General features: G+C 40.1%; 1 protein-coding gene across 1 annotated transcript in view; it reads left to right on the forward strand.

Moving 5' to 3' along the window:
* LOC115210279 (protein ECT2-like) overlaps positions 1-27,824 on the forward strand; it is a 182,868-nt gene that overhangs the window by 81,489 nt on the left and 73,555 nt on the right. Inside the window, exons 7-9 of the mRNA XM_036501941.1 lie at positions 9,715-9,816; positions 12,078-12,177; positions 17,265-17,380. Of these exons, the coding sequence (XP_036357834.1) occupies positions 9,715-9,816; positions 12,078-12,177; positions 17,265-17,380 (318 nt within the window). The remainder of the gene's footprint in view (positions 1-9,714; positions 9,817-12,077; positions 12,178-17,264; positions 17,381-27,824) is intronic.

Here is a 27,824-nt window from a genome sequence, read left to right on the forward strand (position 1 = left end):
CTTCACTGCTGGGTCATGTGTTTCCCTCGGCGGCCAGCAGCGATTAGATGTTTTGGGCATAGCATGACTGTGCTATGTCACCACAACGAAATAGTGCTATCATGTCTTGCTACAGACCGACTCCAGTGTCTGCTTTGGCAGGGTTTCTACAGCTGGATGTACTTCCTAGCACCAACCACTACAGATTGTTCTGGATGCTTTTTTAGTGAGCTTAAAGCCCACTAATTTAATAAAATATCCAGTAATCGTCTGATAGCTGTAAGAGTCAATCCAATGAAAAACAACAATTCGCATGAGTTTTTGAGGCCTTCGTGTACATGGTATGTTTATTCCAATCCGGGAGGAGAGTATTCGTACGCAGCTTGAATATTCAACATTTTACAGAACAGAATGAAGTTGAATAAGAAAAAGTTTTCGTCTTGCTGCCTTCCATGACTGGCATAGTGGATTCCACTCAATTCAAATCGGCGCGGGTAGTCTAGTAGCAGAGAGGGAGACGATGCAGTTAGCAGCAAGCTGCTTGGTGAGCAAAGAGGCCTTTCTTGGCTCTGCCTGTCTCTTTATCCCTCTCTCACGAGCACCACCTCGTTAACGATGTGACCAGGGGAGATAACTCCAGATGACCCCCCCCACGGTTGGGCATGGATTCAACTACGGTTGCCTACACTTTCTTCATGCCACCAGCACTAGCGAGGTTGCCATACAGCCTGAAAGAATATAAACCCTGATGGGACAGGGTGACTTTATGCGAGAAGATAAGGGGTTCAAGTATGAGTGAAGGAGCCAGTGCAGATTACTTGCTGTAGAGGACCTTATCTTTAGAAGAAAGGGTGAGAATGATCAGGTGGAGTTGGAACGAGATAATGGTGATGAGGTTCTGGGTAGCCCCTCAAGGTGAGTGGAAGTGAATGGTGACAGAGGGACAATGAGTATGGATGAGAGCTGCAAGAATATATGAGAGAGTGAGGTGACTCACCTCTTGTAAAATTTACCACATGACATGATGTCCTTTTTTTTTTTGTTTAAAGTGATATTTAAAGAAGGTAGTGCTTTATTTTTATGGGGTGAAATGAAGTAACCTTACCTCATTCCTACTCATTTTTGTCTACCATTCCACCTGTTTCACGGTATTGACCAGACAGAAAAATAATAAAAAAAAAGACATAGCGAAAGTAAACAAAACCTGTCTGTTGTTTGATAAGGAAAGCTGTAGGTTGATCTTAAAAATGGATTCTATTGATAGCAAGTTCTGTCCGAAATGTGATACCAGCTTTTTACATAAATCAGATGCATGTGATTTGCAGATTAAAGAACAAAAGACGAGGCTTTGGTTTAATATGAAACATTGCTGAGTATCTGTGAATAGCATATAAATAAAGCAAGTGTGTGTGTGTGTGTGTGTGTGTGTGTGTGTGTGTGGTTGAATTATCTGATTCTTTTCTACTTATTTATTCTAAGTTTGTCATTAAATAATTTTTTTTGATGAGGCATATAAATAATAACGACGATGATGATAATAATAAAGCAATCTTGTATTTCTTGGCTGTAAATTATTTCAGAATAGACAATTCGATTAATTAACAACGATGATGATGATGATGATAATCACAGTTATTATCATCAATATATGCAGCAATGTTTTTTATGCTGTTTTAGTTTTGTTTTTAATTTAATGACTACAAACATCAATCAGTTAATACCAGAATAGCCATGATGTTAAAATGTCTATATTACATTATTTTGTTAAAAACTATTTTATCTTGGTACAACATAGATCAGCATAAATTGCTATTATTATTAGAATTATTATTATAATGCCAGTAGATAGCAGAATTGGTACAGTGCTGAATAAAATACATCATAGCATTTCTTGGTGTTTTTTTTATGATGCCAAGTTGATGTTGGGGCTCTCATCTTTATGGCATTGTTAAAATAACTACCAGTCAAGTGTTGGAATTAATATAACTATGTTCTTCTCTAAGATGTTTGACTCTTGTACTACTACAGGAATAGTTCCTTATAATGTAACCACAAGGCAGAATGGTAATATTTATCTCTACTTAAACATGGATGTTCTATTAGAACAAACTGTGGTAGCTTTCCATGATAGAAACTCTCATGTTGGCTTTTTGGTGCAAAATGCACTCTTGTTTATATATGTTTCTTTATTACCCACAAGGGGCTAAACATAGAGGGGACAAACAAGGACAGACAAACGAATTAAGTCGATTATATCGACCCCAGTGCGTAACTGGTACTTAATTTATCGACCCCGAAAGGATGAAAGGCAAAGTCGACCTCGGCGGAATTTGTGCACAGAACGTAACGGCAGACGTAACATGGCTACGCATTTCGCCCGGCGTGCCAACGGTTCTGCCAGCTTGATGCCCTATAAGAGCTATATAAACTCTTGTCTATATAGCTTGTGGGGAGATAAATCCCCACTAGCTCCAGTGCCGAGACCACCAGATCACATGATTTTGACTTTGTTTGATCTTGTCACTGATAGACACTTAGCTGCTGGAGACGGCAATAATTTATCTCCTTGCCAGTGGTATATAGAGGGACAGTGCTAGAACAGGCATTGGTGGTCTTGGCGCTGGGTTTATCTCCCTGCTTGTATGCATTTTGTACCAAAAAGCCAATGTGAGGGTTTCTCTCATGGCAATTATCACACTAAAGTTTGTTCTAACAGAACATCCACATTTATGTAGGGATAGATACTACGTCTCGTTATCAATACTGCCTCTGTTGCTAATATACAAGGCAGAATGTTTGTGAAGTTAAAGGCGCTAGATTATTGAATCCCATCTGACCTAGTCTATTGCAGCTTGTGTTCCACCCACACATCATCATCATCATACGTCCGCTTTCCATGCTAGCATGGGTTGGACGATTTGACTGAGGTCTGGCGAAACAGACTCCAATCTGATCTGGAAGAGTTTCTACAGCTGGATGCCCTTCCTAACGCCAACCACTCTGAGAGTGTAGTGGGTGCTTTTATGTGCCACCGGCACGAGGGCCAGTTTGGTGGTACTGGCAACGGCCACTACACTCACGAAGTGGTTGGTGTTAGGGAGGGCATCCAGCTGTAGAAACACTGCCAGATCAGACTGGAGCCTGGTACAGCCTTCTGGCTTCCCAAATCCCGGTTGAACCATCCAACCCGTGCTAGCATGGAAAACGGACGTTAAATGATGATGATGATGATTATATATATATATGTGTGTGTGTGTGTGTGTGTGTATAGATATATATATTGTCATTGTTGTATAATGTCCGCTTTCCATGCAGGCATGGGTTGGACGGTTTGACTGGGGGCTGGCAAACCAGAAGGCTGCACCAGGCCCCAATCTGATCTGGCAAAGTTTCTGCAGCTGGATGCCCTTCCTAACACAAAGCACTCTGAGAATGTAGTGATGCTTTTACATGCCACCGGCACGAGGGCCAGTCAGTCAGTACTGGCATTGGCCACGCTCAAATGGTGCTTTTTATGTGCCACCTGCACAGGAGCCTGTCCAGCGGCACTGGCGACGACCTCGCTCGAATGTTTCACGTGCCACTAGCACACGTAACAAGAAAACTTTCCACCCATCCTACCTCAACAAACCACACACACACCCTACCCTGAAAAACCAATTTAGATCTCTTCCTCACATCTCCTCTTTCACACTCTATGCTTACCTCTCACTCCCCATGGCCTTGTTCACTGTATCGTTGCTATCCGGTAGCCCCCCCCTCTATATACTGAGGTTTTCACCACTCAACGCATTTCCCTCCTCCACTCTCCACTCGCGCTTCTTTGGCAATGTCCTGCCACTTCTATTAGGACTTCCATACCTCAATGGTATGCCCTGCCACTTACCACCATCTCTCTCCTGCTCTCTTGCACACTTGCGTGCTAAATTGTGGATGTGCATAAACTACAATCATGTACACACAAACACACACATCCTGCCTTATATATATATATATATATATATATATATAATATATATATATATAAATATACTCTTTTACTTCTTTCAGTCATTTGACTGTGGCCATGCTGGAGCATCGCCTTTAGTTGAGCACATCGACCCCAGAACTTATTCTTTGTGAGCCTAGTACTTATTCTATCGGTCTCTTTTGCCGAACTGCTAAGTTACGGGGACGTACACACACCAGCATTGGTTGTCAAGTGATGTTGGGGGGACAAACACAGACACACAAACATATACACACACATACATATATATACGACGCGCTTCTTTCAGTTTCCGTCTACCAAATCCACTCACAAGGCTTAGGTTGGCCCGAGGCTATAGTAGAAGACACTTGCCCAAGGTGCCATGCAGTGGGACTGAACCCGGAACCATGTAGTTCGTAAGCAAGCTACTTACCACACAGCCACTCCTACGCCTATATATATATATATATATATATATATATCTATATATATACACACACACACAAAAGAATAAAATAAAATAGAATAGATTTTAATCTTTGTAATCCTTTAATTTTTAACTCTAATTTAAAATTTTTTATTTTCATTCCAGTATTATTGCGACCCTTACCCTCTTATGGTTCTATGGTCATTCAAAACCGTCCAAGAGTGGTCATGCACATCTTTACATTTCCCCAGTCACCCTGCAAAGCCATTAAAAAATCAATAGAAGTGACTTTTTTGTGAATTTTCTATCCAAAACCCAATCAAAATGCCCGAAACTTGATATGCCAATTGAATGCCAGCTAGCTGTATGTGATTGATCGGAGATTTGCACAGCACCTGCGTGTATGTGCGCACGCACGCATGCAGCTGTATATGCAATGCCGGGTCATAGTGCTCGTGTTTATTAATTAAAAAAATTTTTCTGTTTTATTGAGGGTTAAACAATTTTATTTTTAGCTGAGAGATAACTAAAAGTACCGATATTTCTCGTGAAATAGAGGGAGATAACCCAATTTTTTAATGGGGGTGAGATAAACATAATGGCTAGAGATTATCTATCTAATATACAATGCTAATATGGTAATGTCTGTTGACCTGACTACAAACACTAATGTTTTATGACTATCCCTCTCCCAAATTTTGGCAATGCAATGTCCTTGTGAGTGAATTTGGTAGACAGAAACTGAAAGAAGCCCATCATATGTATATATATATATATGTGTGTGTATGTATATGTTTGTGCGTCTGTGTTTGTCCCCCCCCCCCAACGTTGCTTGACAACTGATGCTGGTGTGTTTACATCCCTGAAACTTAGCTGTTTGGCATAAGAGAGTGAGAGAATAAGTACTAGGCTTACAAAGAATAAATCCTAGGGTCGATTTGCCTGACTAAAGGTAGTGCTCCAGCATGGCCACAGTCAAATGACTGAAACAGATAAAGGAATAAAAGAATCACTCTGTGTAAAAACCAGTTTGTCTGGAGTTAATCCACGGATTTACAATATAGAATTGTGACGAACCATAACTTTGGACCCTGCCAAAAGATTACCTGGAGTTCTTCAATAATCTAAATAATATTGTTAGCCTTGTGTGCCAAAAGAGAGCTTGATAAGTCCTCACTATTTGTTATATATATTCAATATAATCAAGGATATAAAATCCTCTTGAAGGGATGTCAGCATCCAAGTTTGCTGGTTTTATGCAGTGTAAGTGAAAAACTGAAGATGTTAGTTTCGCATTGATGGATTTGGGTATAAATTACTTGAGTGATAGAAAAAGAAAATGGAGAAACTGATGTATAGACATCAGTTTATTTGAACATATTTAATTCTGTACAATATTAACTTCCTTGCTCCTACAGCTGTTTCCATGACCAATTAATTCAATTTGAGGAATTAAATTAATTCAAATTTTGGGTATTTCTTCAGGGGAAGGATTCAATAAAAAAGAGCTACACTTAATGTGTTGGGCGACCCTTGATTGCCTCAGATATGTGCGTTTTAGCAACCGATACATCGGTTGCTGAAGAGATACCCAGTTAATGATATTCAGTATGAAAATTTTAATTAATTTAATTTCTCAAATTGAATTAATTGGGCATGGAAACAGCTTTAGGAGCAAGAAATTTGATATTGTACAGAATTGAATATGTTCAAATAAATTGATGTCTATATGTCAGTTTCTCCATTTTCTTCTACTACTTAAATAATATATATATATATATATATATCATCATCATCGTTTAATGTTCGCTTCCCATGCTAGTATGGGTTGGACGGTTTGACTGACAGCTGGCAAGCCAGAAGGCTGCACCATGCTCAATCTGATCTGGCAAAGTTTCTACAGCTTGATGCCCTTCCTAATGCCAACTGAAAGTAATGGGTGCTTTTATGTACCACCGGCACAAGGGCCAGTCAGACGGTACTGGCAACGACCATGCTCAAAAGGTGTTTTTTTACATGCCACCTGCACGGGAGCCAATACGGCGGCACTGGCAATGACCATGCTCAAAGTCGTTTTTCACGTGCCAGTAAGGCGATGCTGGCAACGATCATGCTCGAAAGGTGCTTTTTATGTGCCACCAGCACATGGTATATATATATATATACATATTGAGTCAAGAACATCAAAATAAAAATTCAAATGGAAATTGTAGTTAAGACACCCATGCCAGTGACATGTAAAAAGCACTGGCCGAACGTGGCAGATGCCAGCGCCGCCTGACTGGCGTCCATGTTGGTGACACGTAAAAGCACCAACCGATATTGGTCGTTTGCCAGCCTGCTCTGGCCCCTGTGCTGGTGGCACGTAAAAAACACCCACTACACTCACGGAGTGGTTGGCGTTAGGAAGGGCATCTAGCTGTAGAAACACTGCCAAATCAGACTAGAGCCTGGTGCAGCCTCCGTGGCTTCCCAGACCCAGGTCAAACCGTCCAACCCATCCTAGCATGGAAAATGGACGTTAAATGATGATGATGATGATATATATATATATATATATATATATAAAAGTGAGGTTGTGTGGTGTCTGTCTCCTACGATTTAGATTCCTAACTACTCCCACATTTTGCGGTGCAGTTTAACCAAAAGCGGGTATCTTATAGTCGTGATTCATATCGAGCCCTTCTGGGTATTAGCGCGCGTCTACGATGAGTCTATGATTTAAAAAAAAAATTTACCATAATTTTTCCGCATTTTAAATGCATTTTCGCTCGGTTTATATAAGGGAAGTAACTCTCTAAAAATGTATTATTAAATCTCAGAATGTAAAACGCTACAGTAACCCCCCCTCTTTGTGGTTAGCCATATTGAGATGGCTATTATACTTTACATCTCTAAAAATGCTTATATAGTTATTTCCCTTACAAACCCGATACTGCTAGTATATATATATATATATATATATATATATATACACACTTGCGTCGGAAATTAATTAGCACTTCTCAAATTTCTACATTTTCTTACATTTTCTTAATTTAATTAACTTATTATCAGAAACAAACACGTTTTTAATCAAAAATTTATTAAAACATATCCCAGTACACCACATAATTGTTATTAATCGTGAAATTTAGTCAATATCTTGTTGCTCCTCCTTTGGCAGCAATGACAGCTGCTACGCGGGTCGGCATGCTGTCTATGAGTGCCTGCAGGTACTGTGCAGGGATGGCCCTCCATGCAGCAAGAAGTTCCCCAAACAGCTCGTGTCGGTTCCTGTATTGCTGCACATTCAAATCCCTACCCAATCGACTCCAGAGGTTCTCAATAGGGTTCAGGTCAGGTCAGTCCATGACCGTCACCCCATGGTCCTTGAAGAAACCGGTTGTGAGCTTGGCTGTGTGGGAAGGCGCGTTGTCCTGCTGGAGCACGTACTCCTCACCACCAAAGAGGTATCCCGTACTATCTCAACGTACTTTGCTGCGTTGATGTTGCCTTCGACGGCATAGAGCCGCCCAACACCACTGTAGCTGAACGCCCCTCACACCATCAGACTACCCCCACCATGCTTCATGGTGGGAGCAATGCAGTCTTTGTTGAAGCGATCACCCCTGCGGCGTCGCACATGGACAGGCTTGTCACTGACGAGACTGAATCGTGACTCGTCAGTGAACATCACTGTCCGCCACTGCTGCACGGTCCATATCTTGTGGGCATGGGCCCAGAGCAGCCGCCTCTTCCGGTTTTGGGCTGTAAGGAGTGGCTTACGGGCGGCCCTACAGGATTTTAGACCAGCTTCCAGTGACGGTGGTTGTAGACAACTGCTTCCCTGTCATCTTTTGCATCTCCTCCGCCAGTTGCTGGCTCGTTGCCCTTCGGTTGTACAGTGACTTTCAGATCAGCATCCGGTCCTCCCGCTGGGTCGTCAGCCTCTTCCGTCCCCTACCCTTTTTGTCAGCTGCTGATCCAGTTTCCTCGTATTTCTTAAATAAGCACTGAATTGTGCGCCTGGCTACACCAAGTTTTCTGGCTATTGCAGCCTCCGACAGCTTCCCACGCCACGAGAGAGCCTCGTACCGTCTCTCCAAGGTCATGCGAGGTCTTGGGCCCATCTAGGAATGAACGATAAAAACCAGATATTTTCATTAAAACTATTCATTTGAATAATGTTATGCTATATCAAAACTGCTATGAGTTATTATTCATGAAACAAAAAAGAAAGAAAGCAGAATTTCTCACCTTATTTGATGTATAACAGAAAGTTTTGTGAACCGGAAGTGACGTCACCAAGCAGAGTGTAGGAGAATTTGTGAGGAAAAAAAATCTTGCAAATACACAAATCAATTAACCTACGAGCTGTTCAAAACATCTTACGCGATGAGAAAACTTAGTACGGTGTGATTTCGGTCCTTGCGAGGCGCTACCTATATCTATTAAACAAAGGAAGATTTGTCTGCATCCGCACTCCAAGTTGTTGTTGCACTGCTATGTCAACATCATTAGGCTGTAGACTCTCAAACTGCTCTGCAAACAAAGTTACGTCATCGTTCTGCACAACAGTGAACTCGCAACAAAGCAATAGTTCGAGATATGGCCACTAGGTGACAGCAAATATCTTGAGTGAAGAGCAAATCAAGGGTGCTAATTAATTTCTGACGGTAGTGTATATATATATATATATATATATAGTGCACAAAAAATGAACTAAGGGAAATAACTGAGTGTGGTCAATAGTACATATTTAAAGATGACTGCAGGTGTATCAAATACCAAGCAAGATAATGTTTTGATGTGGCAAGCAGGACCAGCTCCACTTGAGAAGAGAGGTGATTTCAAGCATCAAAAATTCTCCAAAATTGGCATGCCATTAAAGAAAATGTCATGGACATGTGTTTCTGGCTCAATTGCTGCTATCATCATGGCAATTTTTTGATGTTATCTCCAGTAACCATGAGTCTTAGACTTAAACAAAATAGAGAACATATTTATGGTCTAAGTAATTTGCATAATTTAAACAAGAACGAGCTAAGTAGCCATATGTATGTGTGTGTGTGTAAGTATAATTATTTAACGAATGGCTGCAGTTGTTGAGAAAAAAAAAATCCTTGCAGAACAACATCCTTGTTTGTATAAAAGATATCTGCTGAAGACTTTGTCTTGGAATGTTTCAACGGTATCAGTTGACAGAGGTCAGCTTCATTCCTAACCATGATAAAAACCAATTGTAATATATGCATGTGTGTGTGTGTGTGTATTTATAGATGTGGAGGTGGAGAGTATTTTGTTTTTGATATGTCATGAAAAGATATTAATGAGTTCCTTTTCTAATCTGATGTAGTTTTCTGTCACCATGGGTATCCCGATTATGAAAGTGGATTGGATTCTGGAGGTTTGGGAGCACCGTGACAATATTGCTAGTCATGCTAATCAAGAACTATTTGTAAGTATCAAAACATATTGTTGTCTGAATTCACTTTTATAACCTAATTCTAGCTTAGTTACTTTCAGCATCATTGCTGTTTGCTGTGTCAATGCTAAAGCTTGCAAGAAATAAATATATTCTAAGTAGTTGTGGACTTTTTTCTTTTCTTTGTACATCTAAATATGTTTATTTGTGGGTATATGTGTGTGTGTATGAACTACCTTTTATCTCTTTGTTCATCTACATCTGTGTTTGAATATCATCATCATTTGATATCCACTTTCCCATGCTTCCATGGGTCAGATGGAATTTGAGACAGATTTTCTATGGACTCATGCCTTTTATGTTGCCAGCCCTCACCTGCTTCCAGGTAAGGTAATATTTCTCTGTGTGTTCTTTTGTCATAACAAAGGCGTGCACATACACACATGTACACACAAATCATCATAATGTCAATTTTTCCATGCTCATATGGCTTGGATGGAATTGATTGAAGTCTTGTCTATGGTTAGATGTGCCTGTTTCCAAGTAAGGTAATATTTCTTTATGATCAGACATACTTTTATGGGGTACTACTTGCATAATGATGACACATGGTTGTTGCCAACGTTGCTTCACTGGCACCTGTGCTGGTGGCACATGTAAAAAGATTCGAGCGAGGTCATTGCCAGTACCGCCTGACTGACCCCTGTGCCGGTGGCACGTAAAAAGCACCCACTACACTCTCGGACTGGTTGGCGTTAGGAAGGGCATCCAGCTGTAGAAACTCTGCCAGATCAAGATTGGAGCCTGGTGCAGCCATCTGGTTCGCCAGCCCTCAGTCAAAATCGTCCAAACCATGCTAGCATGAAAAGCGGACGTTAAACGATGATGATGATGATGACACAGTCAAGGCATGGAGACAGTAATAAATGCATTCATGTTTTTGCACACACATACATGGCTTCTTTTAGCCTTTCTCTGTGAAATTTACTCACAAGTCCTAGGGCTATAGTAGGACAAAGTTATCCAAGGTGCCACACAGTGAGATTGAACTTGAGATCATATAGTTAGGAAACTTGCCTGTATATGTGTGTATATAAATGTGTGTGTCTGTATATTTATATGCATACATGTGTGTGCATGTCATCACCACCACCACCACCATTTTACATCTGTTTTTCAAAGCTGGCATGGTTGTCTCAGTTATTAAGTTTCAGGTGGGCTGGAACCACAGCTCACTCACATGTTCCAATTTTGACATGGTTTCTACAACTAGATGTCCTTATCACTAACCACTTTACAGGTCTTACTGAGCATATTTCATTGTGGCACCAGCATAACAGAGGTTGTCATGTCCTTGGCAAAACTAAAAAAGTCCTCTCTATTATTTGTCACCTTTATTTGTTTTCAACGACAGTGATGGAAAGGAATGTGAGTTTACTGATAGAGGAGAGAATAATATAAAAGAACCAAATTGATAAGGAATATATGAGGAATATTTGAAGGGTCATGGGAATAGGAAGTTTGCCAGCCGCAAGTATATCCCTGTTGGGAGAACGTCTTGTTTGCCGTAGATTTTCCACAGACGCAGGGACAGGATGGGTTGAAGCTGCCAGTTGCCAGATCAGACGCTCCTGTTCACCAGAGCCCCGTTAGCCAGGTGCGGCCCTGATACCGCTGGGTGTCAGAACAATCTGCCTTGGATGGCCCTTCCAGAAAGGCTGATCTGGAACCCAACCTAGGCCCCCATATCTACGGCATTCGCCACTGGAATAAGGGGTGGTTGGAGATCACGCGGTCGTTAGCCTCAGATCGCCAGGTCTGGTTGGTGTTTGTGAGAAATGCAGCATTGAGGATGAATGAAGCCAGCCCAACACATCCCGGGTGAGTGCTGACTCAAGTCAAGTCAAATTGATAGGAGTGAGAGGATGACAGAGGAGAACAAGAGAAAGAGATGGATGCCAACAATGATTGATAGAAGAGGGGGTAGTGAGAGAGAGAGAAAGAGAGATGGATAGCATTGAAGATGGAGTGATGGCTAGAGAGTGGGAACTTTGGATTTGAATAATGAGTGATAGCAGAAGAAATAATTGGTGCTAGAGAGACTGATGACATTCAATAGAAAACGGTGGTGGTGAGGGGATAGACAGTTGGCTAGTTTTTTCAGATTGCAGAGTTTCATCTTAGATCATTGTGACTTTATACTTTGTTAAATTTAATATTGTTTTATTTAGTTACTTCATTTATTATTTTTTTCTGTTTTATTACTACCTTTTTTTTTTTTTTCTCCATTTCAGATGAGTTTTCGTTTGAAACCTTTCGAATTTTGTTATTTGAGTTTCTATGGATTTAAAGATGAAGACCAGAAACAAATGGAGAAACTCACTTCAGAAAATGGTACTGTCACCTGTCAATTAACATTAATTGATATTCATTGTTTTAACATCCAGCGGCTAACCGGCTTCTGTGCCAGTGGTACTTAAAAGGCACCATTCGAGTGTGATCGTTACCAATGTCGCCTTAAAGAGCACCATCCGAGCGTGATCGTTGCCAGAGCGGCTATCTGGCCTCCGTGCGGTGGCATGTAAAAGACACCATTCAAGCGTGATCGTTAGCAGCATCGCCTTACTGGCACCTGTTCTGGTGGCATGTGTAAAAGATTCGAGCGAGGTCATTGCCAGTACTGCCTGACTGGCTCCGTGCTGGTGGCACGTAAAAAGCACCCACTACACTCTTGGAGTGGTTGGCATTAAGAAGGGCATCTAGCTGTAGAAACTCTGACAGATCAAGATCGAAGCCTGGCGCAGCCATCTGGTTCGCCAGCCCTCAGTCATTCGTCCAACCCATGCTAGCATGGAAAACGGACGTTAAACGATGATGATGATGATGATTTCCCGTGCTTGCATGGGTTGACCAAAGTTTATTGAGGCAGATTTCTCTGGCTGGATGCTCTTCCTGTTACCAACCCATACTTGTTTCCAAGTGAGGAAAGATATATTCTCACAGAATATTGGAAATGAAGGACACTGCACATATGACAGTGTCACTCATTCACAACCATTACACAATTTAGAGACAAAGGGACCGACTCACACACACACACACACACACACACACACACGCACACACACACACACACACACACACACACACACACACACAATGGGTTTCTTTCAGCTTCTATTTACTAAATCCATTCACAAGGCTTTGATAGTCCCAAAGCTATTGTAGAAGGCACTTGCCCAAGGTACCATGTAGTAGGACTGAACTTGAAACCATGAGGTTGGGATGCAAGCTTCTCAACCGCACGACCACCTTTGTGCTTATTAATTGATAAGTTGGCAGAATTGTTAGCACACCAAGCTAAATACTTGGTAGCATTTTGTCCGAGTTCAAATTCCACCAAGGTCGACTTTGCCTTTCGTTCTTTTGGGGTCGATAAATGAAAGTACTAGTTGAGCATCGGGGTCAAATGTAATTGACTTTGCTCCTCCCTTGAACTTGGCTGGCCTTGTGCCAATACAAAATACAAAATCTTTGTGTCAATACAAAATGCAAAATCTTATATGGAGCCCCAAGGGGTTTCAAAAATAAAAATCTTGATTAGTTTTACTTTTCTCATTACATTTTAGGGGTACAGTATTTGACTTGGTTTCGAGACAGAATACTAACTAAAACGATATCATTCCAAATTGCGACAGATGTCTAACATTATATGCTAAAGCAAGCTTATCATTGTCGTTTAATGTCTGCTCTCCGTGCCGACATGAGTTGGATGGTTCAAAAACTCTGATATCTCAAAAGATCATGTCATACTCCAGATGTCAGCATCGAACATGGTGTCTGTGAGTGGAAACCATGACAAGATACATGACTTTATCTTCTGCCTGACAGTCTAACTTCATGGCTGAACTATCAGTAATGTTTTTAAATCCTTCTAGACTGAGGAATGAAGTAGGTTGTGTGTGGTTAAGACACCTAATATTTGAACTGAATTAAATATCTCTCTGTAATAATAGCCAGTGTAAATGTTGGCTGGTTGATTTCTTCAAACAGGCTTTACATCATAAAGAGAGAAGGGAGAGAGAGTGAAAGATAGATACTGAGAGAGAATTAACATAAGAAATGCAGGATGTGTGTCTTATAACTTTCTGAAAAATACACATTTTTTAATGAAATTTTGCAGGGATAGATTTTCAATGGAATAGATTGCAAAGATATTGATAAAATTAAGAAAAATAACAACATATATGTATTGAAATTTGTTTTATTTAATTTTATTTTAGGACAATATTTTTCTTTTGAAAATTAGTATTCAATTTATCATTCTACAGAAGCAACAAGAAATTTGATAAAAGTTAAACTCAAATTGTTGCATGTGTGCCATATTATCTGGGATGGTGGCAAAAGTATATTTTCCAAAGTAATTGGTCATATGGGTAACACTCTAGTGTATAATATATTCATCATCATCATCATCATTTAACATCCATTGTCCATTCTGGCATCTGCCTTTCAACCCTATCCAATCTCTGCAGTTGTCACCTACTCTTCCCTACCTTCCTTACCTTCTTCATTACTCATTCTCTATTTCTCACTCTTCTTTACACTCTTGCAACCTTTACCTACTCACACTCTCCATAATTGGCATGTTGGAGGGCTGCACCAGGCTCCAGTCTAATTTGGCATGGTCTCTATGGCTGGATGCTCTTCCTAATGCCAACCACTTTACAGAGGGTGTTTTTATGTGGCACCACACATGCACCTTTATGTGGCACTGCATGGGTGCTTTTACGTGATGCTACATGGACGATTTTATGTAGTGCCGCACAGACGCTTTTATGTGGTGCTTTTATATGGCACCACACTGGCACTTTTATGTGACACCACCATGACTGCTTTATATATTGTGCCGGTACAGGAGTCTTGCAGGTCAATCCTCACCACCAGGGAGACTAGTCTTAATACTTCTGCCTCAGAGTATTGGTCTTCATGAGTACAACAGGGGACCAGACATCTCAGCCCTTTGTCATCTTGCCTGAAAGATTCAGCATCCTGAGGTCGTTCTTCAGTACTTCATCCCGTGTTTTCTTGGGTCTCCCACTTCCACGTGTTCCATCTTCTTTGAGAGATTGGCACTACTTTATGGAGCTGCTGGCATCCATCCGCTTCACGACTAAACCAGTGCACACTGCATCTCATTCCTCTTAAGCCTAACTTCTTTCTCAAAACACTGGCACTCTCTCGAACATGTACACTTACGTTACACATCCAGTGGAGCATACCAGCCTCATTCTTCTTTAACTTTTGCATGTCCTCTGCATTCAGGATCCATGTCTCACTACCATGTAGAATTGCTATCTGTATACATGCATCATACAATCTTCCTTTCACTCTGAGAGAGAAAGCTTTCATAGCCAACAAAGGTAACAGCTCTCTGAACTTCCTCCATCCTATTCTTATTCTACCTATCACAATCTCCATGCATCCATCCCCACCACTACTAATTTGGTCTCCTAGGTAGACAAAATTATCTACTACCTCTAATGAACCACCAGGGTATCTGAGAGAATCAATTTCCTAAGCCTCTATAGTTTTTATGGATCCTGTGCATCTTCAATGTATGAACGCTACCGTCTCTGATAACCTTCTTAATCCACTGCACCTCTTGCGTGTCCATAGCTTACATTGGGCACACTGTACGGAGTTCCTGCCTACACCTTTTCTACAAATTGAACACATTTTAAAATGTAGATCTACAACGGGGAGTGTATAATTTGTTGTGGCTGGTATACACACACACACACACATATTAGAGATGATGAAAGAAGAATTATATGTGTAAAGTGAATTCAAGAATGTCTTGATGCCACTAATCTTTCTCACTTCTCAGAACCATTTCATTTGATATCTACTTGTCATCCTCAATACTATTCCCTACCCACATTTTACATTGGCAACCCAACCACCAAATCATCTCAGCTTTACCACCATACATCTCTTACTCTCTTCATGTGCTACACCTGCCTTTCTCCCACAATACTGTCAGAATTTACTCAACCACTTGTTATCTCTCTCTCTCTCTCTCTTCCCCTGTCTCATATCATTATTGTTCTGTCACTCTTCACTCTGCCAACAGCATTGCTCACCCCTCCACTAATTATCTGCCTTTCAACCCTATTCAATCTCTGCAGTTGTCACCTACTCTTCCCTACCTTCCTTGCTTTCTTCTTCACTCATTCTCTATTTCTCACTCTTCTTTACACTCTTGCAACCTTTACCTACTCACACTCTCCATTCACTTCATACTTTGAGGATATACCTAGACACCTTATCACCACTATTCACTCTCTTTCCTAATCCACCCAGACCCTCCCCCCTCCTTAACTTCTAAAATCAGAGTAACCATGTGACCTTTCTACAGTAAGCACAAGTAACCTGTTCTGCTTTGACCCTTTGTTTCATACTTAACCCCTTCATCTATTCACATATGGCTGTTTCTCTCAGGATATCTTATTAGTCTTGTCAGTTCATGGTAACCTCACCAGTGTTGGTGCCATGAAAAAAGTCCCAACACACTCTGTAAAGTGGTTGGTGTTAGGAAAGGCACCCAACTGTAGAAACCACATCCAAGTAGACACAAGAGTACAATGGTCTTTGGAGCCATTTAATCCAAGCCATGGAATCCATGCCCACATGGAACATAGACATTAAATAAGGATGATGATAATCGTAGAGATGGCAAGTTAGATGAACAGAGGGGGTAATAGTTGTGTGTGTGTGTGTGTGTGTGTGTGAGAGAGAGAGAGAGAGAGAGAGAGAGAGAAGATGGGAGTAGGCCAGTGATGGAGCATGGAGCTGCCTAGGGAGTGGATAACTTTTTCTGAGATGTGATCTTCTATATGAGAAACACTGTATTCCTTCAAAGCATATTCTATACTTTGTCAATAATTGCTAGTTGTTCAGTATTCATATATTCTTGCCACAAAGTCTTTTTGATGCTATTTTTTGTTGTTTTCATAATTCTTAATAACAAGATCACTTCTATATCAATCAATATTTGGTACTTGAAAATTTTTCTTTCATAAATTAACCTAACCTATTGCTAATTATAGATCTCTTGTTCGTTAATATTCAAGCTGTTCTTATTTCAAGTATTATTGTTTCCTCCTCATCATCATCACCATCATCATCTCTAATTGTCTTTGCTGATATGGTATGAACAAGCATGTCATCATTCAGCACCACTCACTCATTTCATAGATACGAAATCTATGAAATGTTTGCTTCTCAAAATCCGATTCTTATTGATTTAGAAGAGTTTTTAAATTGCTATACTTTATGAAACACACCCATTGTGATTTCAATTTTATTTAGAAGAAGAATAGTTAAAATTTACAATGTCTCGAATATGTTTGATTGTTTTTTGATTTTTTTACAAATTTATTTGCAAACGACTCATGAATTTCTGTTTTCTGTTTCAGGTGGAACCTATGTAAACTGTAATGATGAAAGGGCTACACATTTAGTTGTTGATGACCAAATTACTGACTATGTACCTGTTATTAGTAACCCAAAAGGGTTTGTTGTAAGAGCTGAAGTGAGTATTTATCTGTGTGTCTGTGTGTGTGAGGTAGAGAGAGAGAGAGAGAGAGAGAATCATTTGTTGGTAGGCATGTGTCTATAGTTATATGTGAAGTAAAAATATGACTAGGTTAACTCGTAAGCCTAGCTGTTTCATTGCTGTCTGCTGTTATTTAAACTAAAGAACTGAGATAAGATGAAAGGATATTGTTGTTTGGAATGCCCATGTTAAGTAAATGCAAATTAATATGTAATCTGGGAACTGGTCAGGGAAGTCAGAACTCCAAAGTAATGATAAGCAGCAACAGATTCTGTTGAGTTATCAGTGGTAGAATATTTAGTTGTTCAGTCTACAAGCTGAATGTTGTTACAGAATGTGAGGTGTGTGTATAATAATTTTAACATGAAATCCGTGTTCCATGCTGGCGTGAGTTAGTTTGACAGAAGCCAGTGGGCTCAAAGACTGTACCATGCTCCAGTGTCTGCTTTGACAGGGTTTCTGCAGCTGGATGCCCTTAACATAAATCACTTTACATCATGACTGGGTAATCGTTCCTGTCAGCAGCACTAGTGAGGAGATAGGCATGCAGCTTTCAAAACTATGAAACTCAAGTGGGTTCTTTATATCAGGAGATGAGTGTTAAGGTATGAGAGAAGATGGTGGGGAGCAGAACAGGTTCTTGAAGAGGAGTTGTATGGCTGCTCATATTTAAAGGAGAGTGTGAGACTGAATCAGCAGTGGCTTTCCATACTCCATGAGCCAGACAAAATTCATTGAGATAAATTTTCTATGGCCAGATGCCCTTCCTGTTGCCAACCCATACCTGCAGAGTATTAAGGCTAAATTTGACAGTTTGTATAAAAGGTAAATAAAACACAATCATCATCATCATCATTTAACGTCTGCTTTCCATGCTGGCATGGGTTGGACGGTTCGACTGGGGTCTGGAAAGCCAGGAGGCTGCACCAGGTCCAGTCTGATCTGGCAGTGTTTCTACAGCTGGAAGCCCTTCCTAATGCCAAGCACTCTGTGAGTGTAGTGGGTGCTTTTTACGTGCCTCCAGCACAGGTGCCAGGCGAGGCTGGCAATGGCCACGATCAGTTGGTGCCTTTTACATGCCACCGGCACAGAGGCCAGTCAAGGTGGCACTGGCAACGGCCACGTTCGGATGGTTCTTTTACGTGCCACCGGCACTGGTATCACAACTGCAATTTCCATTGATTTTTCATCGATTTCGATTTCATATCCTGTCCAAAAAGAATTAAAGAAAAAAAAGGTCAAGTAGGTCATGGCTGAAAGATAACAGTTTACTCAGAGTAGCTACCCTCAGCTTCCACTCTCAAGACAGCTCTGGAAACTGGCACATGCATTCCTCACTGTGCTCCTGGGAAGATCTTCAAACACCTCCTTGAAATTGGCCACCAGCTTGGCCTTGGTGTTGCAGGCAGAGTTCTTGGTGTCTTTCTCAACCATTCCACATCATCATTGTTTAACATCCGTTTTCCATGCTAGCATGGGTTGGATGGTTCGACCGGGGTCTGGGAAGCCAAGAGGCTGCACCAAGCTCCAGTCTGGACTGGCAGTGTTTCTACAGCTGGATGCCCTTCCTAATGCCAACCACTCCGTGAGTGTAGTGGATGCTTTTTACGTGCCACCAGCATGGGCCAGAGCTGGCTGGCAACGGCCATGACTGGTTGGTGCTTTTTACGTTTCACCTGCACGGACGCCAGTCAAGGTGGTACTGGCATCGGCCACACACATAGTAATCCATCAGATCACAATCAGGGCTAGTGAAGTCAAAAACAACTCCAGAAGTGTGGCAAACAGCCAAATCCTGCTGCTACATATATGGCCTTTCATCAGCAACCCTCTCCGGCCTGGGCTTGATCACAGTTTCCATCAGCTACATCTGAATTGAGCCTAAGTCCCTGTTCAAAATTGTGGCAATGAATTTCGGTCAGAACGCCTGTTATGTCCCTTCTTTCTGACCATGGCTTCGTAGTCTTCTGTTACAGCTTTCCATGTCATATCTTACAGAGCACTGAGCAGCAGTCATGATATTGGCATCATCATACAGGTAACTCTTGTCCAATATTGAGATGGCTTCCAGGCTTCCATGTCAGCTAAATTTTGCTTAACTACAATTTTAATCTTTATGCTCTCCAACAACCATTGACTGTTCACCAACCCATCAAGCTGTTTCTGAAAAAAAAAATAAATAAAAATTTGTCATATTTAGCCCTAACACCGTTACTTCCAAGTAAAGTAATAGCTCCCTTAGTCCTTTGGACATGAATAGCATAAATGGCTAGACAAGAAATTGCACACAAATGACTCTGCTTGTATAATGGCAATGCTAGTTTACAACTAGCACATGGTATCAAGACTAGGGGATATGAAAACACATTCTTGCATGCACGCACACACTTGTGCACACTCTTGGAGTGGTTGGCGTTAAGAAGGGCATCCAGCTGTAGAAACTCTGCCAGATCAGACTGGAGCCTGGTGGCAGCCTCCTGGCTTCCCAGACCCCAGCACAGTGAAAGAGTCGGTTTACACACCTAGTTATGGCTATCCTCACTGTGTTGTGATCTTCAATGCTCATTATTTCAATTGTCTACTTTGCCAAAAAAGGTATCCATTCATCATTGAGCTAGGGTTTATATCTGTATTCAGTTATGCAACTTTTTTTCATATCCTTGACAAACGTTGGATATATAATTTAACAAAATGGAGGTAAAAATGTGTTCACACATGTACTTCACGAGACTCCAAAATGTCCTCTTAACGACTCCTATTGACCTTTTTGTCTCAACCAATACACTATTCTTTATAAGAGTTTGGCTAGTCCATTCTTCAAATCCCCCAGGAGTGTCAATGTCTCTTGCCACATCTCCCCCTTGAGACAGACTTTTGTTGGAAGTAAATATTATTTTTATTTATTTTTCTTTCATCACATCTCCTTTTTGAGATTTTCCTCCTAGAGAAGTTTAATATTTCTTCTGTTTAGGCACTACTTCCAACTGTTCTGTTTGTTTCCTCTTTCTTGTGCTGCTATGACTAGGTTCAATTTCTTGTGGTGTTGGAACATCAAAGGTGTCATAGAACACTTCCATAGGTATCGCTTTCCTTTTTTCCATATATCTATTTTTTAGTTGGTTTAAATGTCTTTTGTGTTCCCTTTTTTTGCCTCTTATCATATATGCCATTTTGCCTATTCTTTTTGTTACTACTCTGTTTTCAAAATCTTATCTTCCATTTTTATATATTTTGAAAAACACCTTGTCACCGATATTAAAATGTTTTGTTGTATATTTAGTGTTTTCCCTATTTGTTTTATTACTGGTAACAGCTTGTCGAAAATTGACTTTATTTTTTGAGCAAACATTAGTTCCACAGGCGATTTGCTTGAAAAAGTGTTTGGGTTTGGTGTTTCCTATAAATCCCGAAGAATTGTGTCAATGCTGCATCATTGACTAGCTCGTTTCTTGATTTCTTTAATGCTCTTTTAAATGTATCCACAAACCTTTCTGCTTGTCTATTTGGGTGATAAAGAGGAGTAGTGATGTGTTCAATTGAATACATCTTGCAAAATTTCTTAAATTCATTCGCCATGAATTGTGTACCATTATCAGAGACTATGGCATCCAAGACACCATACCTAGCAAAAAAATCATGTAGAAATTCCACTGTTACTGTGGATGTTGGTTTTCTACATTTACACATTTCTGACCATTTAGTAAAGCTATCTACCACTATTAGATGATGTCATCGGTTTAATGGTTCTGCGAAGTCTATGCGTAGTCTGGACCATAGAATATCGGTCTTGGGCCTAGGTTGAAACTTTATAAGTGGTGATTTCGCTGCAAGAGCACAACCTCTGCAGGATTTTACCAGCTTCTCAATATCTACATCCATTTTTGGCCAGTAAACATAACTCCTCATAAGTGACTTCATTCTAGAAATTCTTGGATGTCCAGTGTGAACATATGACCTTATATTGCACCTGCCCTAAATGGGTCTGGTCTCCGTCCATTTTCATCAATAATCTGCCATATATATTTTATTCTTGGCATAAAAAATTCACACTTTTCCTTGCTGAGCTTAAACCCATAATCAATTCTTCTTTCGAAGACCTTTTTAACATTTATAAAGATCTCAGTTGATCACTCTTGAGTAGACTCTCTTTAGGTGATGATTAGTTGACAGAAACATATCCATAGTTGTTCCCCTTGCTTACAAACTTCCTACTTTTCTCACTCCTTCTTCCACCCCACTCCTTTTTAATATCCATGTTTACATGAAGTAAGATTGCTACTCACCTTCAGCTGTTCTCATCTTTGTTCTATGTCCTTTCTTTTCACCATGGATCCCCTTGGGGCCCCTCCGCTGCCAGCAGAATGTATCTTCACTCAGTCTTCATTGTCCATTCATGCTGGTGTAGTTATCTCTTTTGGTTTCTCAATTCACTTGTGCTTTGTTCACTCGGCTCCTATCCCTCATACATGGTTCATTTCAAAAGAAGACAGAAACACTCTGTTGCTGCCAACAACTTCCTGCATTTTGCTTCACATTTTCTTTTTCTGAATCAGTGATTCTTAACTTGGGTGGTGTTGTTAGCTGATGAGGAGGTACTAAGGTGGTGATGATGGTATGCTGGATATAATGGAAGGGTTTGAGGGATGAGTGTTTGAAGATGTCATGGTAGAAATATGACATCTGAGATTACACATGTTGGCATAAATCCAAACTACATGTTAAAATAATCTTATTTTTAATTCTTTTTTGTTGAGACCAGAAATTAATGGCAATGCTTATATAAAGGTGACACTCATAAACTACATGGCTGGGAAGCGAGTTTCTTACCCAAGTACCTACATGCTTCCACCTCTGTTCATATCAGATAGCTTACTACTTACACAATCCTAATATTTCAGCACCTTGATTCTAGCTGTATATGAATTCTTGTCTTTCATTCTTATTCACAGCTGAGTTAACCTCTATATATATTCTACTGGTTCTATTTGGGATAGTTTTTCATTAGAAAGTTACTCAGTCCAGCATATGACACAAGAGACATAAATCTATTTGTCTGTACTAATATAGAAATATACTTTATTGAATAGAAATATAATTTACATACACTGAAAGGTCTGATCTACACAAGGCCAGTGAGAAAAGTGGTGTGAACTAGACTGGGCAGTGTGTTTGCAGGTTGCAGAGATAAGAAGGCAGCTGGTGTTTGATGTGAAAAGAGAGAGAGATTTACTGTGCGGAAGATAAATAGTTTACAGCACTGAAACCTGATAGAACAAGCAAATTGTTACAGAACGAAATGCAGAAGGAAAGCGAAGTAGAATTGGAGAGGAGGTAAATTGGAAAGACAATGCCAGAGCACTTAGCACCGCCATAAGAAAGGATATTTAATCTTAGTGGCATTCATAATTTATTTAAATATTGATACATTTGGTTTCAAATTTGATGATGGTGGAGTGTTTTGAGAGAGAGAGGGGGGGGTAGGGGGAGGGAGAGAGGGAGGGAGAGAGATGGTTCAATGATTGAATAGAAGAGAGAGAGAGAGAGGGAGGGAGAGAGATGGTTCTGACTGAATAGACTGAATAGAAGTTCTCTCATTGCCACAACAACAATAACAAGATTATTTTATTGAGTTGGAGTTGATAGTCTGCCATCAATCTGCCTTGTTCCATTCACTCAATTTAACAATGAAGTTGATGGTGGTTGGGGAATTAAAAATGACAAATGATTTGAGTGGCTGATATTTTATAGATTTTGACCTCTGCGACTGTCTTCTCTATGGGCCAGGTGGGATGGTGGCAGGGTTTTAATTTAACTACTTCATTTGTTCAGCGTGTTAATTATTAATTTTTGATGATTTATTATATGAGAAGAGTTGTAATTATTATAGTTCTAAATACTAAGCCACTTTTGTTAGGTACTAAACACAGACAACTAAGTATTTAATACTTGTGACAAGGGAGACAATAGGATTGGAACTATTTTATTTTTAGACTGTCTATGACTTTTGGTGACACTCAAGTTTAATTAATTGTTGTACAAGTCGTTAGCTTTAAGGTAATATACTAGTCTTCACCGTCTCTTCTCTCGATGCTGTCAAATGCAATTCATTTGGTGCATAAGAGAGCTAAGTTAAAAGAGGCAAATTTATAGCTGATCTGTAATTCTGCCAGTAACCATTGATGTTGCACTTATAGAGGGCAAGTATGATGTTTCTTAAATATTGATTCTGAAGATTGCTTCATGAATTTACATGTCTGAATTAATCTCACCACTATACCCCTTGGTTTTCTCTTTTTGAGCAAAGACAGTTTCACCCTTTTGTTGTTTTGTTTTGGTAGGCATCACTGTATGGTAGCTACATGGATCTGGGTTCTATCCTGCTGCACAACATTTTGGAGCAAGTGCATTTTAACCTGACTTCAGGCTCACCAAAGTCTTATGAAACCATATCAAAACCTGTCAGAGGGGCTGGTCTGTTTCTTAAGTACCAAACTTAAATATCACCTGGTTTAACACGTCTATTTGATCCTTGGGTATCTTTAGTAGTGTAAGGATAATTTCTAGTCTTTCCTCACCCCTGCCAGGGGTCCTTAAGGGGACATGGCTTGTATTCTTCTCTTCACTTCTTCTAGGGTCCTGAAAAGGAACACAGTTTGTGCTCTTCCTCTGACCAGTCTTAGGGGGCCCTAAAAAGTGCCCTAAAAATGGACATAACTTATGTTCTTCCTTCCCTCTTTATGTTATCTTGCTCCCACATACTACTTTAGCAATGGTGGGTGTAGTGTATTATGTTACATATTTTTTTCCCTTTTGGCTCAGAAGTTTGATCTCGACCCCTTTTCATAGAAGGCAGCCCTGGAGAGTAAAGAGCTCGGTTTGCTGTATTGACCTAAGACCATTTTGATGAGTTTTTAAACCTTGATTACTACATAACATTGCCAAACTTGGTTTTATTGCCTCCATTAAAAAGTTCTATTGCTGTTTATCTGTTTTCTTTTTATCATATTGATTTGGTTGAGGAAACATGTTGGTGTGAAATATTTATTGGTTTCCTCACTACGTTCGATGTTCACAAGTGATGTCAATGAAGTTTTATTGTCAAGTAGAAGCTGTTTATAGTGTTATCAAAGGTGATGTTCTAGTGAAGCAGAGAGAGAGAGAGAGAGAGAGAGCAGGGTGTGAGATCAATGTGTGATGACAGATTAAACACAAAGCCACAATCTAGTAATAAAGTTTACACAAACTTTATACTTTCATCATGTTACAGTTCACTCTTGTAGATAAAGGTGATGCAAGACAAAGATAAATAGCAAAGCTGCCTTTTATTTAAACTCATTTAATTCATCTCAGTATTGGTAAAAAAGAAAAAATGGATACAAAGCCAATGATAAGAGACTCCTCTTTTTTTTCGTTTTGGCTGTTTACAACAATATTTCTTTCCCACGTTGCCATAATTTGGCAGAAGTTTAGCATTTACATGTATTTGATTTTGAGAAGTGGTTTTGTTGTTCAGTGCCAGGTGAACCCTAATTGAACAAATCTTTTAGCAGAAATGTCCCTACCATCACCATTCCATCTTTTCTCAGTGTATCTTGTGCAACATTATCCAATGAGTTCTCTGCATTTCAAGAGAATATGAGGTGGTTTAAGATGCATGCTGCTCTTTAGAGTTCCAATTTATCAAGCCTGCAGTGAAGTTGGTAGTTATTTTCTTAATTCTGGAAATTGTAGTTGTGATACCAGTGCCGGTGGCACGTAAAAGAACCATCCGAACATGGCCGTTGCCAGCGCCGCCTCGACTGGCCTCCATGCTGGTGGCACGTAAAAAGCACCAACTGATCGTGGCCGTTGCCAGCCTCGCCTGGCACCTGTGCCGGTGGCACGTAAAAAGCACCCACTACACTCACGGAGTGGTTGGCATTAGGAAGGGCATCCAGCTGTAGAAACACTGCCAGATCAGACTGGGCCTGGTGCAGCCTCCTGGTTTCCCAGACCCCAGTCGAACCGTCCAACCCATGCTAGCATGGAAAGCGGATGTTAAACGATGATGATGAGGAGGAGGAGGACTTCATAAATGTGGGCATGGCTGTGTGGTTAAGAAGCAACCACATGGTTTCAGATTCAGTACCACTCTGCTGCACCCTGGGCTAGTGTTTTCTACTATAGCTCTGAGGGGATCAATGTTTTGTGAGTGAAAGCCTGTCATTTAATGTTCCGTTTTCCAGTCGGGTAGCATAATTCGAAACCTACAATGTAAGAAAGCACATTGTTTCCAGTAGTGTATAACATCTGATAGTCTGGGTGTGTGTGTGTGTGTGTGTGTGTGTTTATCTCCCCCCACCCCCACCTGACAATAGGTATTGGCTTGTATGTGTCCCCATAACTTAGTGGTGTGGTAAAAGGGGCCCAATAGACTTATAAAGTAACATACTGGGGTCAGTTTCATCATCATCATCGTTTAACGTCCGTTTTCTGTGCTGGCATGGATTGGACGGTTTGACTGGGGTCTGGGAAGCCAGGAATCTGCACCAGGCTCCAGTCTGATCTGGCAGTGTTTCTACAGCTAGATGCCCTTCCTAACGCTAACCACTCCGTGAGTGTAGTGGGTGCATTTTACGTGCCAGGGGATGCTGGCAACGGCTACGATCGGTTGGTGCTTTTTATGTGCCACCGGCGCGGAAGCCAGTCAAGGTGGCACTGGCATCGGCTGCGTATGGATGGTGCTTTTTACATTTCACTGGCACAGAAGCCAGCGCTTTAACTGAAACAATTTGAAGTGGCACCCTGGTATGGCTGTAGTCCAATGACTAACACAAGTAAAAGAAGGTAAAAAAGACTTGAGAAATGTAGAATAAATTGTTCTTTTTTTGTAGCAGAGATGGACATACAGGCATTATAAATCTACCATTTTTAATTACTAAACTCATTCTTGAAATATATTTTACCAATATGGCATGGAGTTGTCTAAAACTTCTCAAGAATTAAGTTTTGGAAATAGTGCTTTTGTGAAGTCACCAAAGTTTAAATGAATTAATGCAACTTTCTAACTAAGCCAATCAAAATCTCTCTATATATAAATGGCAAAATGTCTGCCTGTGTGTGTGTCCTTTATACAAATCCACAATTTTTCAGTTTGTGGGCTCGCACTTTCTATGGTCATTTAAAACCATCCAAGGGTGGTCGTGCACATCTTTACATTTCCTCAGTCACCCCACAAAGCCATTAAAAAATCAATAGAAGTGACTTTTTTGTGAATTTTCTATCCAAAACCCAATCAAAATGCCCGAAACTTGATACGCTAATTGAATGCCAGCTAGCTGTATGTGATTGGTCGGAGATTTGGACAGTATTCGCGTGTATGTGTGCACACATGCAGCTGTATATGCATGCACTAGCCCTATGACCTGGCAACGCCAGGTCATAGTGCTAGTTGGTTATAGATTATTTCCAATTCTGTAAATATTTAACTTTTCATTTATTGAGAATAATAACAAACTGTTTCTTACAGAAGTATGTTTCCATATATCTGCCTGACATCATTGATATACATACTTACATAGTGGGAAGATGTCTTGTATAGGAAAGGGTGCAGACTTGGAGTGTGAGGGTGAGTGAGAAAGAGAGAGTATGAGGGTGAACACGAACGCTTTGTAACAGAGTGAGATTAGATTGTAGAATTGAGTTCAAACCTTGTCATGCACAAAATCTAAAATAGATTGTCATATTTTGTGGGATAATTTTTAATTCGTTGAGATAGGCTCAAAGATATCTTATGTTTGATACAGGATAAATGGTACTCGAACCATTGAGAAAGTCTTTTTATGGTTGTTTGATCTTCTACAAATAACAACCAAATATACCCCCTGCCAAACACATACACAAATTCCACTGTTTTTAAACCTTTTCATACAATCTGCCTTAAATCTCTAGGTTATTTGATATAAACTGTTTTAAAGTGATCTTAATTTGAGCCTTCTATCAAAATTTCCTTTTCATTTGTATTCTACACACTAGTTAAATAATGGCAGTTATTTTAATAAATTTTTCATCATTATCAAAATTAGTTGAAACAAAGGTAGTGTATTTCAAAAAAAAAAATATGGTAAAAGAAAAGGGATTAAATGGGAAGTACACATTTTGGTAAGGAATTGTCATGGCTGGACTGCTTATGCTTTTGATCACAAGTCTACCCATTCAAGATTGACCCGGGGCTGAACAAATTGTTTTAAAGGGATCTAAATTAAAACTTTCCATCAAAATTTCTGATTTCTATTCCAAGTACCAGCTTAATTAACAACAAAGCTATTTTAATAAATTCTTCATTGTTTTCAAAGTTGACCAAAACAAAGACAGCATAAATATGGTCACAAAGCGGTAAGTTGTGCAGTAATTTATAGTGAAAAGTTTTCTCAAAACAGGT

Source organism: Octopus sinensis, linkage group LG4, assembly GCF_006345805.1.
Source record: "Octopus sinensis linkage group LG4, ASM634580v1, whole genome shotgun sequence".
Lineage (NCBI taxonomy): Eukaryota > Metazoa > Mollusca > Cephalopoda > Octopoda > Octopodidae > Octopus > Octopus sinensis.